This window comes from Hyla sarda, chromosome 6 (assembly GCF_029499605.1).
Source record: "Hyla sarda isolate aHylSar1 chromosome 6, aHylSar1.hap1, whole genome shotgun sequence".
In the NCBI taxonomy this organism is placed as follows: Eukaryota; Metazoa; Chordata; class Amphibia; order Anura; family Hylidae; genus Hyla; species Hyla sarda.
In genome coordinates this window covers 112,871,184-112,883,893 of record NC_079194.1, presented here as the reverse complement: position 1 = coordinate 112,883,893, position 12,710 = coordinate 112,871,184, and the positions used below count along the sequence as shown (strand labels likewise).

The 12,710-nt window shown below is 44.9% G+C and overlaps 1 protein-coding gene across 1 annotated transcript; it reads left to right on the top strand.

The window, feature by feature from the left end:
* Nucleotides 1–306: 306 nt before the first annotated feature.
* Nucleotides 307–11,902, top strand: RPUSD3 (RNA pseudouridine synthase D3). Its single transcript, XM_056524715.1, has 9 exons — nt 307–543; nt 1,610–1,773; nt 3,608–3,652; nt 6,005–6,101; nt 8,479–8,586; nt 8,783–8,867; nt 9,112–9,238; nt 9,508–9,647; nt 10,997–11,902. The coding sequence occupies exons 1-9, from the start codon at nt 443–445 to the stop codon at nt 11,207–11,209; spliced, it is 1,080 nt and encodes a 359-aa protein (XP_056380690.1). The 5' UTR covers nt 307–442; the 3' UTR covers nt 11,210–11,902.
* The last annotated feature ends 808 nt before the right edge of the window (nt 11,903–12,710 follow it).

Genomic DNA, 12,710 nt, shown 5'->3' with positions numbered 1-12,710 from the left:
AGCAACCAATCAGATTGCTTATATTTTTCAGAGGCCTTTTTAAAAATTAAAGAAGCTGATGTGTTGCTATGGGCAACTAGTCAACATTAACTTTGCAGAAATTCTTATCAATTTCCCCATATGTATACGTGTACTGCCACCTAATGGCAGCTCTAAGAACTGCAGCCAATCATACCATCATCCAAATATGCCGTTTATGTCCATAAAAAAACACCTCATATTACCGTTCTCCGGGAACATTTCTATAGTCCTGCAGAAAAGAAAAAAAAGAGTAAAAGCTTCACCCACGTGACCTTCACACCCTCTCTTCTCCTCCTTCCCAGCACGCACATGTCCGCAGTAGCTTCTACTTCCTGTTTTGAGCACGTGACTATACAGCTACAGTGACGTCATATCTTCCCGCAGCATCTAGTCAGGTCTGAGCTGTGAGTGACGCGTAGTGATGGCGGCTGTGTGCCTGCACCCGGCGGTCAGGAGCGGATGGAGAGCGGCATGTAGGGCGGGCAGCCTGGGCCCTGTGAGGAGGAGGTGCTCGGCCCCCTGGTTAGTGCTCTCCGTGCCTTGTGTGTATAAGTGAGGCGCGGGGGGATGTCCCCTCTTTGATGACAGGACCCCCTCTTCCCCCCCCCTCTTTGATGACAGGAGCCCCTCTCCCCCCCAGCCTCTTTGATGACAGGAGCCCCTCCCCCCCCCCCTCTTTGACAGGACCCCCTCTCCCCCCCTCTTTGACAGGACCCCCTCTCCCCACCCTCTTTGATGACAGGACCCCCTCTTTGACAGGACCCCCTCCCCCCTCTTTGACAGGACCCCCTCCCCCCCCCTTTGATGACAGGACCCCCTCCCCCCCCCCCCTCTTTGATGACAGGACCCCCTATGAATGCAGTGTCAGATGATTACAGGGACCACTGTGAAGGTTGTATTGGCTTTTACATCTCCTTGGTGGGGGGTTTTGACCATGGTGGTGGTGTTATTGAGTGCAAGTCACAACTCCTCACTCTCCCCTTGTATGGTGCCAACCACAGTGCCTCCTGTACCTGTCCTATATGCAGAGATATGCCCCCTGTGACAGCAGGCCAATAAGGTCCCATGATGCTGCCAATGGCCACCCATGATGATGCCAGATCCAGAGTCCCAGCCCCCACACATTGTAGACTTCAGAGCCCTCCTCCCATAATGGTGACATACAGAACACCACCCATATAATTGTTTTGAGGCTTGAAGCACACTTTAGCTGTGCCCCCATAACATTATCCACAGCAGTTATTTAGTCCCCATAACTGAGACTGTGTAAATGAGGGGCCTGATAGGCAACTAAAGAAATATTCTAATTGCCCCCAACTCTGAGTTATTTTTACTTATTTATATCTTTAGTTTCCAACCTGTGGCTCTTCAGCTGTTTCAAAACTACAACTCAAAGCATGCTGGGAGTTGTAGTTTTGCAATAGCTGAAGAGCCACAGGTTGGAGACCACTGGTCTGTGTAATGTGTTATCTAGTGATTCTGCCCATAACAATGCCAGCCATAAAATGTAGAACTCTCCTCTCAGTGAAGCCGATTGTGTGGGACTGTGTAGTGTTACCTCATTCCCCTCTCCGGCATTTTGTTGCAGGTATCAGGAACACTTGGAGGTGGAGGAAAAGGGATACAGATCTCCATCCAGAATTCGAGAAGAAAGATTCAGCATTCTGAAGAACCCAGGAGTTACCACAGTGGAGAAGCTGAACAAGGAGCTGCTGTGTGATCTCCTGGCACAGAACGTGGTGTATAAGGAAGGTGTGTGGTTTGATCATACGGGTTTCTATTCAGTTGTTCATCTTTTAGGCTTCTCTCACACTATATGTTGCTCCGTTTTAAATGTCCCGTTATAATGTCCCGTTAGGAAAACCCTTAGAAACGACCATTACAAAATCCCATTCAAATCTATGAGATTTTGTGATTAGCCGTTATCACCCGTTATGAATAACGGACGTTATTTGTGACGGGAGAAAAAAAGTTACATGCACTAGTTTTTCTCCCGTCACAAGTAGTGTCCATTATTCATAACAGGTGATAACGGATAATCACAAAATCCCATAGACTTGACTGGGATTTTGTAAGGGCCGTTTTTAAGGGTTTTCCTAAGAGGACATTATAACAGGTCTTTAAAACTGAGCAACTTTATAGTGTGAAAGCAGCCTTACTTTGTTGTAGGGGCTGACAGGCTCATTTCCCTCTGTATATGAGTGGATGTTGCCTGACATTTTACCCCCAATTGCTTTACATGGCACTACTGCTCACTCAGATTGACTGTTGTGTATTGGAACTACCTAAACTAGAAGTCAGCATATGGAGAGTCCGTCTAAACTTCAGGAACCTACCCACCTGTGAGTGAAATCCGGTTATGTGACTGCTGCACGAGACTGAAGAAGAGTAGGAACCTGGAGATTACCTATTAAAGGGATGTGTCTGCGAAAAACCCAAATTTAGGGGATGAGAGTCTTGACCGCTGAAACTATAATGATCATAAGAACAGGGGTCCAGGCATGTGGAAATTGTACCGCCCGATGCCTGGGACATGCAGTTCCGGGCGCTGGGCAGGTGAATTCTTCAGGCATTTAGCCCTGCTTGCCCAAAATGTCTAAGGAATTCACATATAATGGGGCAGTCAATTTTGCCTTGTAACTAAACTACGATAGGCTGCAGCTTTGCGCTGCAGCCTATAGCAAGCCGCAAGGACGACAGCGTCCCGGTGTAGGTGCGTGCTATTACATCACTCATCGGGCGCACCTCTGTCCGGACCGAGGATGCGGTCCAGTAACAGTGACCGCTGAGCCTGCCGGGTGGAGGACAGGTAGCAGGGGTTTGGTAATACTGTGGTACAGGAAAGGAGAGCGGGGTTGAGCTGAAATATGACATGGGGGGGCATCAGAGGGGGGAATATAATGACACGGAGCATCAGGGGGGGGGGGATGTAATGATACAGGAATCATCAGAGGGGGTATAATGGCACAGGGGGGCCCTACTTGATCCCTACCTGATAAAGGGACATACCTACCTGAAGAGGGACTACCCACTTAAAGGAATACTATAGTGCAAAATAACGACAGGGGTTTCCCAGCAGTCGGGATAAGTTATTATGCACCGCAGTATTCCTTTAATGGGGCGGACTTACTTATCAGGGGACCTATCCACCTAATGGGGTGACATATTGGTCTGCCAAGCAAGTTTTAATAAAGACCTTATTTGCATACTATTTTGGTTATGAGGGACAAGTAGATTCTGCTCCGTTTTTGTCCCTTGGACAAGTATTTTTTTTTTATTTCCATACCCCTGGGGTCCTTTGTCCTCCTGTTCAAATAGACCAGCAGCCAGACAGTTGTGTAGGCTGTCCAATGATGTTTAAGTACAACCCAAGGCTATCGTATTCCTACCTATAGAGTTAGACAGAGCAGCTGCGCACGTGTACAACTGCAACTCCATTCAAATGAGGTACACAGGACCCTATTCATTTGATTTGAGAGTCCCATCACCAATCAGAAACCCCCTGTGTATCAGAGATTATTTTGTGGCCAGACACCTTTTAAGTGTGATTTCTAACATTTGATTTACAGATGTTTTCTATCTTTAGGTCCACTCGTGGCCATCAACAAACCCCAGGGGCTGCCCATTACAGGTAAGTAATTACTGAGTATTGAATCTGTCACCTGTAATACACTGCTCAAAAAAATAAAGGTAACACTAAGATAACACGTCCTAGATCTGAATGAATGAACTAATCGTATGAAATACTTTCGTCTTTACATAGTTGAATGTGCTGACAACAAAATCACACACAAATTATCAATGGAAATCAAATTTATCAACCCATGGAGGTCTGGATATGGAGTCACACTCAAAATCAAAGTGAAAAACCACACTACAGGCTGATCCAACTTTGATGTAATGTCCTTAAAACAAGTCAAAATGAGGCTCAGTAGTGTGTGTGGCCTCCACGTGCCCGTATGACCTCCCTACAACACCTGGCCATGCTCCTGATGATGTGATGTCTCCTGAGGGATGTCCTCCCAGACCTGGACTATAACATCCGCCAACTCCTGGACAGTCTGTGGTGCAATGTGGTGTTGGTGGATGGAGCGAGACATGATGCCCCAGATGTGCTCAATTGGATTCAGGCCTGGGAACAAACACACTCCAGCCACATGAGGTCTTGCATTAGGAGGAACCCAGGGCCAACCGCACCAGCATATGGTCTCACAAGGGTTCTGAGGATCTCATCTTGGTACCTAATGGCAGTCAGGCTACCTCTGGCAAGCACATGGAGGGCTGTGTGGCCCCCCCAAAGAAATGCCACCCCACACCATTACTGACCCACCGCCAAACCGTTGATGCTGAAGGATGTTGCAGGCAGCAGAAGGTTCTCCACAGCATCTTCAGACTCTGTCACGTCTGTTACATGTGCTTAGTGTGAACCTGTTTTCATCTGTGAAGAGCACAGGGTGCCAGTGGCGAATTTGCCAATCTTGGTCTTCTCTGGCAAATGCCAAACGTCCTGCTCGGTGTTGCGCTGTAAGCACAACCCCCACCTGTGAACATCGGGCCCTCATACCAACCTCATGGAGTCTGTTTCTGACCGTTTGAGTGGACACATGCACATTTGTGGCCTGTTGGAGGTCATTTTGCAGGGCTCTGGCAGTGCTCCTCCTTGCACAAAGCCTGAGGTAGCGGTCCTGCTGCTGGGTTGTTGCCCTTCTACAGCCTCCTCTACATCTCCTGATGTACTGGCCTGTCTCCTGGTAGCGCCTCCATGCTCTGGACACTACGCTGACAGACATAGCAAACCTTCTTGCCACAGCTCGCATTGATGTGCCTTCCTGGATGAGCTGCACTACCTGAGCCACTTGTGTGGGTTGTAGACTCCGTCTCATGCTACCACTCGAGTGAAAGCACCGCCAGCATTCAAAAGAGACCAAAACATCAGCCAGGAAGCATAGGAACTGAGAAGTGGTCTGTGGTCCCCACCTGCAGAACCACTCCTTTATTGGGGGTGTCTTTGCCTATAATTTCCACCTGTTGTCTATTCCATTTGCACAACAGCATGTGAAATTGATTGTCAATCAGTGTAGCTTCCTGAGTGGACAGTGTGATTTCACAGAAATGTGATTAACTGGTGCCAGAAAGTTAAACAGATTTGTAAATTACTTCTATTAAAAAAATCTTAATCCTTCCTGTATTTATTAGCTCCTGAATACTACTGAGGAAATTTTTTCTTTTTTGAACACCGAGCTCTCTGCTGACATCATGACCACATAGCAAACCTATGCTGCTCTGGACAGTTCCTAAAATGGACAGAGATGTCAGCAGAGAGCGCTGTGTTCAAAAAAGAAAAGAATTTCATCTGTAGTATTCAGTAGCTAATAAGTACTGGAAGGATTAAGATTTTTTAATATAAGTAATCTACAAATCTGTTTAACTTTCTGGCACCAGTTGATTTAAACAAAATAAACTTTTAACTTTTCCACCGGAGTACCCCTTTTAAGTGTTCCCTTTTTTATTTTTTTGAGCAGTGTATGTATGGGGAACTTGACAGCAAGTATTTACTTTCCCTGCAGCGCCACCACATGGGAAACAAAGCGTTGTACACAGCTCTTTTTTTTTTTTTGTCTTATTTAAATGTTAGACACAGACATGACAGATTTTTTGATAATCTTGAGCATCACAAAGCTGTCATAGCTATTCCTCCTTACTTCCCCATACATATCATGGGTTTTCAGTGGGGGGAAAAAGGTAATAAGCCACTTTTAGACTCCTGTGGCAGCGCTTATCCTATATGGGAATAATAGATGTATCTTTATGCCCAATTCTTCTTTCTACCAATATCTGCCAGCATTTCCCAAGAGGTTTTAGGAAAAATGTCTCTAAACCAGACAACTAATTTTATGTATCACAGAATAAAGGGGTGGTAATATAGTTTGAGGCATAAAGCAGCTGTGTGTAGTACCTAAATTGTGTTCTTCTTTGCCATCAGGAAGTCCAGAGGGACTTTCACTTGTGTCCGTACTCCCGGAGTTACAGCAGATATTGCAGATGAAGTCAGAACTTCACGTAGTGAAAGCTTCACCAAAGTATGCGTGAGAAGTCCCCTGTACAGTTTACTGTCACTTTCGCAGTATGCTACTTTAAAGCTACCAAAAGTCTATAGTATGAAAGCTATGTAATCAGCAAAAATGGTTCTTGATAGGGTTATCCAGCCTTCCAGTACTTATCAGCTGCTGTATGTTCTACAGGAAGTTCTTTTCTTTTTGAATTTATTTTCTGTCTGACCACAGTGCTTTCTGCTGACACCACTGTACATGTCAGGAACTGTCCAGAGCAGGAGAGGTTTGCAATGGGGATTTGCTCCTGCTCTGTACAGTTCCTCACATGGACAGAGGTGACAGCAGAGAGCACTGTGGTCAGACAGAAAGGAAATTAAAAAAGAAAATAACTTCCTCTGTATTATACAGCAGCTGATAAGTACTGGAAGTGATTTACAAATTTGTTTAACTTTTTGGCATCTTAAAAACTTTTTGGCATCTTAAAAAAACTTATTTTCCACCGGAGTACCCCTTCAAAAACTGATGGATCATCCCTAGACCATCAATATTAGATTGGCGGCATCTGACTCCCAGCAACCCTGCCAGATAGCTTTTTGAAGGTAGCTGCAGTTCTTGTATGAGATTACCAAAGTTTGTACCCCCCCCCACAATTTTTTTCGAAGAATGGTTAATTGGAGAAAGCTGCAGTACCTTGCACCGCTGCTGCTAATAGTATGGCAGGGGAGGAAGAAGCACTGGTAAATATTGAAGAGGCAGCACCATGGCTGCGAGCTGGACCCCACCAATGTAATATTGATGGGCTATCCTGAGAATAGATACATTTTACAAGGCTTGATAACACCTTTTAAAGAGCACTTGATGGTATATTAAACTTATATCAAAATGTATAGATTATTATAATGAAGTAACTGCTATAATGCTCAGACAGGATTGTGTGTCTTCCCCAACAAACTGAGTAATCGGGGGAGAAGGGACTTGGTAAGAAAGATGACTTAGAACCCAATGGGCACTCTTGCTGAGATCCTGTGTGCAGCATTTTATCAGTCTGGGCTTTTTATTTAAAAAAAATATATATAAAAAAAAAAGCTCAGACACTGAAAACAATAGTTGACACCGGCAGAAAATGCCAGTGCCAGGACCGCTTGGAATACGCCGTCTCCATAGACGACAATGAATTTCCAAGTGGATCCCGACTAAAGAATTGACAGGTCAATTCTTTCGTCAGAGACCAGAATTGGGATTTCCGCTGCCAAAAGTTCTGCCATGTGTGAAGTGAAAGCTATGGGGATTCTGCTGCAACAAAATTTCTAAGCAGATTTTTCCTGCTGCATTCGCTCGGAAAGTCTTTTGTGTGACCGTGGTCTGACTATGAGAAACAGGATTCTCTGGTCTAATGCAACCAACTATTAAAGGAGATGTCTGGTGCAGACTATTCTTATTCCCTCCTGCCTGGGCTGCAAAAAAAGAGAAAACAAACTTTCACTTACCTTCCTACGTTCCCACGGTGCTCCACAAAAGCCGATCAGCCAGCAGGGCTGTCTACTTCCTACTTCTCTTAGCCCGGGACGTCACACGGCGCTTCAGCCTATCACCGGCGAGGCAGGACATCGCTGTGGCCGGTGATAGGCTGAAGCGTCATGTGACGTCCTGGGCTAAAGTAGACAGCCCGGACCACAGATCAGCTGTTGTGGTGCTCCGGGGGAATGTAGGAAGGAAAGTGAAAGTTTGTTTTCTCTTTTTTTGCAGCCCAGGCAGGATGGAATAAGAATAGTCCGCACCCGACATCTCCTTTTTACTTTTTGCCTCCATTTTAAGTCAGGTCTGATGGAAACCAGGTACTGCTAATCACCTGCCCAATACCATTCCTATAGTGAAGCATGGTGGGGGCAGCCTCAGGCTATGGAGGTGTTTTTCAGCGACTAAGACAGGTAGACTGGTCCGGATTGAGGGAAAGCTAAATGGAGAAATGTACAGAAATGTGAGATATTCTTAGTAAAAACCTGATCCAGAGTGCTCTGGACCTCAGACTGGGCTGGACCCAGCAGAACTTATCTGGAGAGAACTGAATATTGTTGTCAAAAGACGGAAACCATCCAACTTGACAGATTTCTAACATTCTGTTTTCACTTTGACATTTTGGGATATTGAGTGCAGATTAATTTGGGGGGGAGAAACATAACAAAATGTTAAAAAAACAAAAAAAAAACATAACTGAAAGGGTCTGAAAACTTTACGAATGCTACTATAACTATGTCCAAGAATATAACCACTAAAATACTGCTCCTATGCAATAATATATAACCACCATGTATAGACAAGAATAACCTGAACCCGTCAAAGATTTTTCACCTAAGAGGGATGACTTCATGTTCGTGTATAAATTCCCAGCTTGTTTTGACTCTAGGGAGAGCTCTGGACTGGTTTTACTGTCCACTTGCCATGTTACCACCAAAGAATTTGAAGATTTTTACGCCAAGTGCCGCAAATTAGAACGACCATTTGCAACATTTTGGTGAGATCCTACTTTTATATTCCTGTTACATTGTGAAATGCTCCATTTGTTGGCTGTATTAAGAATTAGTTAGAACCTTGCTATTCTTTGTGGACTTTGTCAGACTTTGCTTGCAGTCAAAATATCCTTATATTGCTCACTACTACCTCTTAACAAATGCTTTCAGGTATAACATTAATAATGTCCTTGTTTTTAGTGCCATAACACTTGGCACCCCCAGTCCAGCCAAAGGGGAGATAAAAGTGGCTCTGAAAATTGAAAATATTGGAGGCCTAGAACTGGTAAGATTAAAGACATGCGTAAGTCATCAATCTAATACTTTACATAAGCTGTTTTGTAGATTAGTTGACACTATCGTATGCTCTGGTGAAAATCTATAGGCTCATATCTGTTCTATTAACCCTCAGATCAATGTGTTTTTTGTTGTTTTTTTTCTCTCAATTGCTGAGCATATTGGAGGGTAGGTTGCTGAAGGTATCTGTTGTCTTAAAACGCAGTTAATATTCTTGCCTATTGTTTTCTTAGGTTGTCCCTGTGATGCATCCCTCCAAAGGTAGCCTGGAACGAAGAGAGGTGAAGAGAACAGAAACTTGGTATAAGGTTCTCCACTCTGTAGAGGGGTGTTCCCTTCTACAGCTGCAGCCCATGAGCGGTACGGACATATGCAATTATAAGTTAACCTTTTAAGGGTTCAGTAAGATTACCAAAAAGTTTAGACTTGCCAGAGCTCAGCCGAGCTTCTGTAATGGGGGGGTAGTTTATTTATTTATTTTTTCCATCAAGTTATTGTACATATGCTCTACAGAATACAAATCCCCAGAGAAAGCTCTGTCCAGACATTGAAACAAACCAGCAGTGTCGTGAATACAGCTCTGAAGTATAATGCTTGTCCTTAATTTTTTTTCTTTTTCTCTCTTCTAGTTCATAGAGATCAACTTTCAGTCCACTGCACATTAAAGTTCTGTCCGATATTAGGTGACCATACTTACAGTTCGCGCGTGTCGACAATTTTGGGGGAGAATATTTATGTTCCTGTGGATCTTGCAATACCAAAAACACAGGTACAGTAGGAAATCTCAGCTTTGCCTTTTAACCCCTTAATGACCATTGAAGTGTATACACATCCAGGGCAGATGACCATTGCCACAACTGGACGAGTATACACGTTCATTGATCTCGTGGGTACTGCCCAGTGTACCCACGAGATCGCGGCAGGGACTCGGCTGTAACACACACACAGCCGGGACCCTGCCGCACTGACGGCAAAGCAGTAAACTTCAATCCTGGCAGTTTAACCCTTACAGCCGTGGTCGGAAGCGACCGCAGGCTGTAAGTTGTTTGACCGAGGGAGGGAGCTCCCTCTGTCTCCCCTGCAGCACCCCGAGACACGGGGTACTGTGTGTGATCCCCGGCAGGCAGGGGCCTGCCACACTGCCGGGACTGAAGTAAACTTTGTTCCCGGTAGTTTAGCCCTTACAGCCGCAGTCAGATGTGACCCTACCCTTATGAAATATATTTTTTCAAAGGCCCCGTTCATACTGCGTTTCAGCAGTATGTTAGAGGTATCCATCAGCATCACGTCAAAAAAAGTGATGCCGACGTATAACGTTCCAGCTCCTTTCACTTCCCAATGAAACTGCTTCAGTATACGGTGGCTTTCCATTTTTTCCCACAGACATCTCTAACATACTGCAGAAATACAATGATGGATATATCCATCAGGAACTTCAACTGTCAGACAGCTGCGCAGCGCCGGTAGCCGACCAAGGACCAATATATTGAAATGTAAATCCCGGCGATCTGACATCTTATCCCCTATCCTTTGGATAGGGGATAAGATGTCTAGGGGCGGAGTACCCCTTTAACTCCCTCTCACTCCTAAATGGTCCTATCTTCTTTACTTGCTTTGTGAAGGAACAAGCATTTCCCATGTTGGGGATTATGGCACTTCAGGAGGATGCTGGACAGATATGGGCTAACTCCCCGTGCCCCTTTCTTGCTCCTATCTTCTGTGGTGTGTGGCTGCTGCCTGCAGTGGTGATGAAGGGGATGGGGGGTGCTAAGGTGCTAGCTGGGATTATATTGCTGACATAAGGCTGCTTGTTATCTCATCAGCGACATATTACTAGGCCTGCAGCAGATAGGGAGAGTGAGGCAAATGCTCAGCAAACATTCGGGGCAGCAATCATTTCATCCAGTGCCCGTGCCCCAGATCTTATTGCCTAGTGATGCACCAGGGCAGGGGATTTATTTAGATCGTAATTCATTTCCCCCCAAGTTTGTTCCCAGCTTAAGAGCTGTTCAGATGAACAGCCTTTTCACAGTAGGGCATCATTTATCAGAATAAATAATGAACAGAAAAGATCTGTCAACATTTTCGTTGAATATATTTCCTCTTTGTTGTTAACAGCGCATAGACGAGAAGATTCTCCGCAAGATGCATATAACTGAGCCTCAGATGCACCGTATACCTCTTCACCTTCACTTTCAACACCTACTGATGCCAGACAGCCTGTCCAGAAGGTACCCCACACATCTTACTGCCCCGCCTCCTCCTTTCTTCAAGCGGACAATGGAACTTTTGCACCTTAAAATAAAGAAGCCTGTTCTCATTGAACATTAAAGGAATCCTTGACCATGAACTAAAGGTGAACTGGTCATTTGGTGTGCGGGTTCCCTGTTGCAGACAGTTTTATGGGGGCGACCACCTTCTGCAGTTGGGTGTCTTACAGTCGGGCAGGTTCGTATATAAAAATTTTTAATTTAATTTCCTATGTTACATTGATACCTTCCTTTATCCTATACTGGGTGGATATTGTTGTTTTCATACAGCTGTAAATAAGATAATTGTAGAGCTGCATGTTTATATTTAATATGTACTTGGAAATGGTGTCTTCATTTTATAATAAAAATAAGTGATATCATTGTACATTCTATGAAAGGTAAAACAAAGTTCCAGCTCATCTTACCACTCTCCAGGAGCACTGATCTACACTAAAGCATAAAACAGCAACATAATAAGAGATATGATCCAGCACTTTTGGAAAAATTTAATTCTTTATTGTAAACCAATTAAAAGCAATACATCACACGGGGCTGTGAAACAGGGACCTCTGGACATGTTTCAGGCTCAAAACCCATTTGACGCAGATGGGTTAACATATAACCCTGTGTTAAAGGGTTTCTTTGCCCGAAACATGATGTATTGCTTTTAATTGGTTTACAATAAAAAAATGTATTTGTCTAAGAGCGCTGGATCATCTCTCTTATTCCATTGCTATATTATTGTACATGTCTTTATATATGGGCCTTTATACTTAAAGGAAATCTGTCATCAGTATCACCCGCACTAACCTGTCATACAGGCTTGTAGTGCGGGTGATGCTGATCAAAATGATACTTACAATGTCCTGAATGGCCCAGCCGTTGCACCGTTATCGCCGTTTTTCTTTTTATGTAAATGAGGTCCTTGGGGCATCGGCGGAGCTAGGACCAGAGTTCCGGGCACCCCACATGATCTTCCACCTGGCTGGCGCTCCGCCTGGCTCATCAATATGCACGACCTCCCTCCCTGCTCTCGCAGCACGGCGCATGCGCCACTACCAGAGTACACCCGGTAGCGGCATCAGTTTCAGCCTCATGAGGTTGAAACTAACCGCTTCCGGGTGTACTCTGGGAGCGGCGCATGTGCCGTGGCGAAAACCTGCCACGAGAGCAGGGAGGGAGGCCGTGCATATTGATGACCCGGGCGGAGCGCCTGCTCGGCAGAAGATCACGTGGGGTGCTCGGAGCTCCGCCCATGCCAGAGGGACCTCATTTGCATAAAGAAAAACTGATAACGGCGCAAGGGTTGGGCCATTCCAGGACATTGTAAGTATCAATAAGATCAGTATCACCCGCACTACAAGCCTGTATGACAGGTAACTGCAGGTGATACTGATGACAGATTTCCTTTAATATCGTCATTAAGAGGACAGGATTCGTACATTTCTCCCGATCTTGACTTGCAGCCTTTATTGTACTTCAGAGCTACATTCACTTTTCTTCCATTTCTATTGGAAAGGTCAAACTTGTTAAAAACACCCATTGTAGCACAGCAGAGCTCCAGTAATGCAGGGGGATTC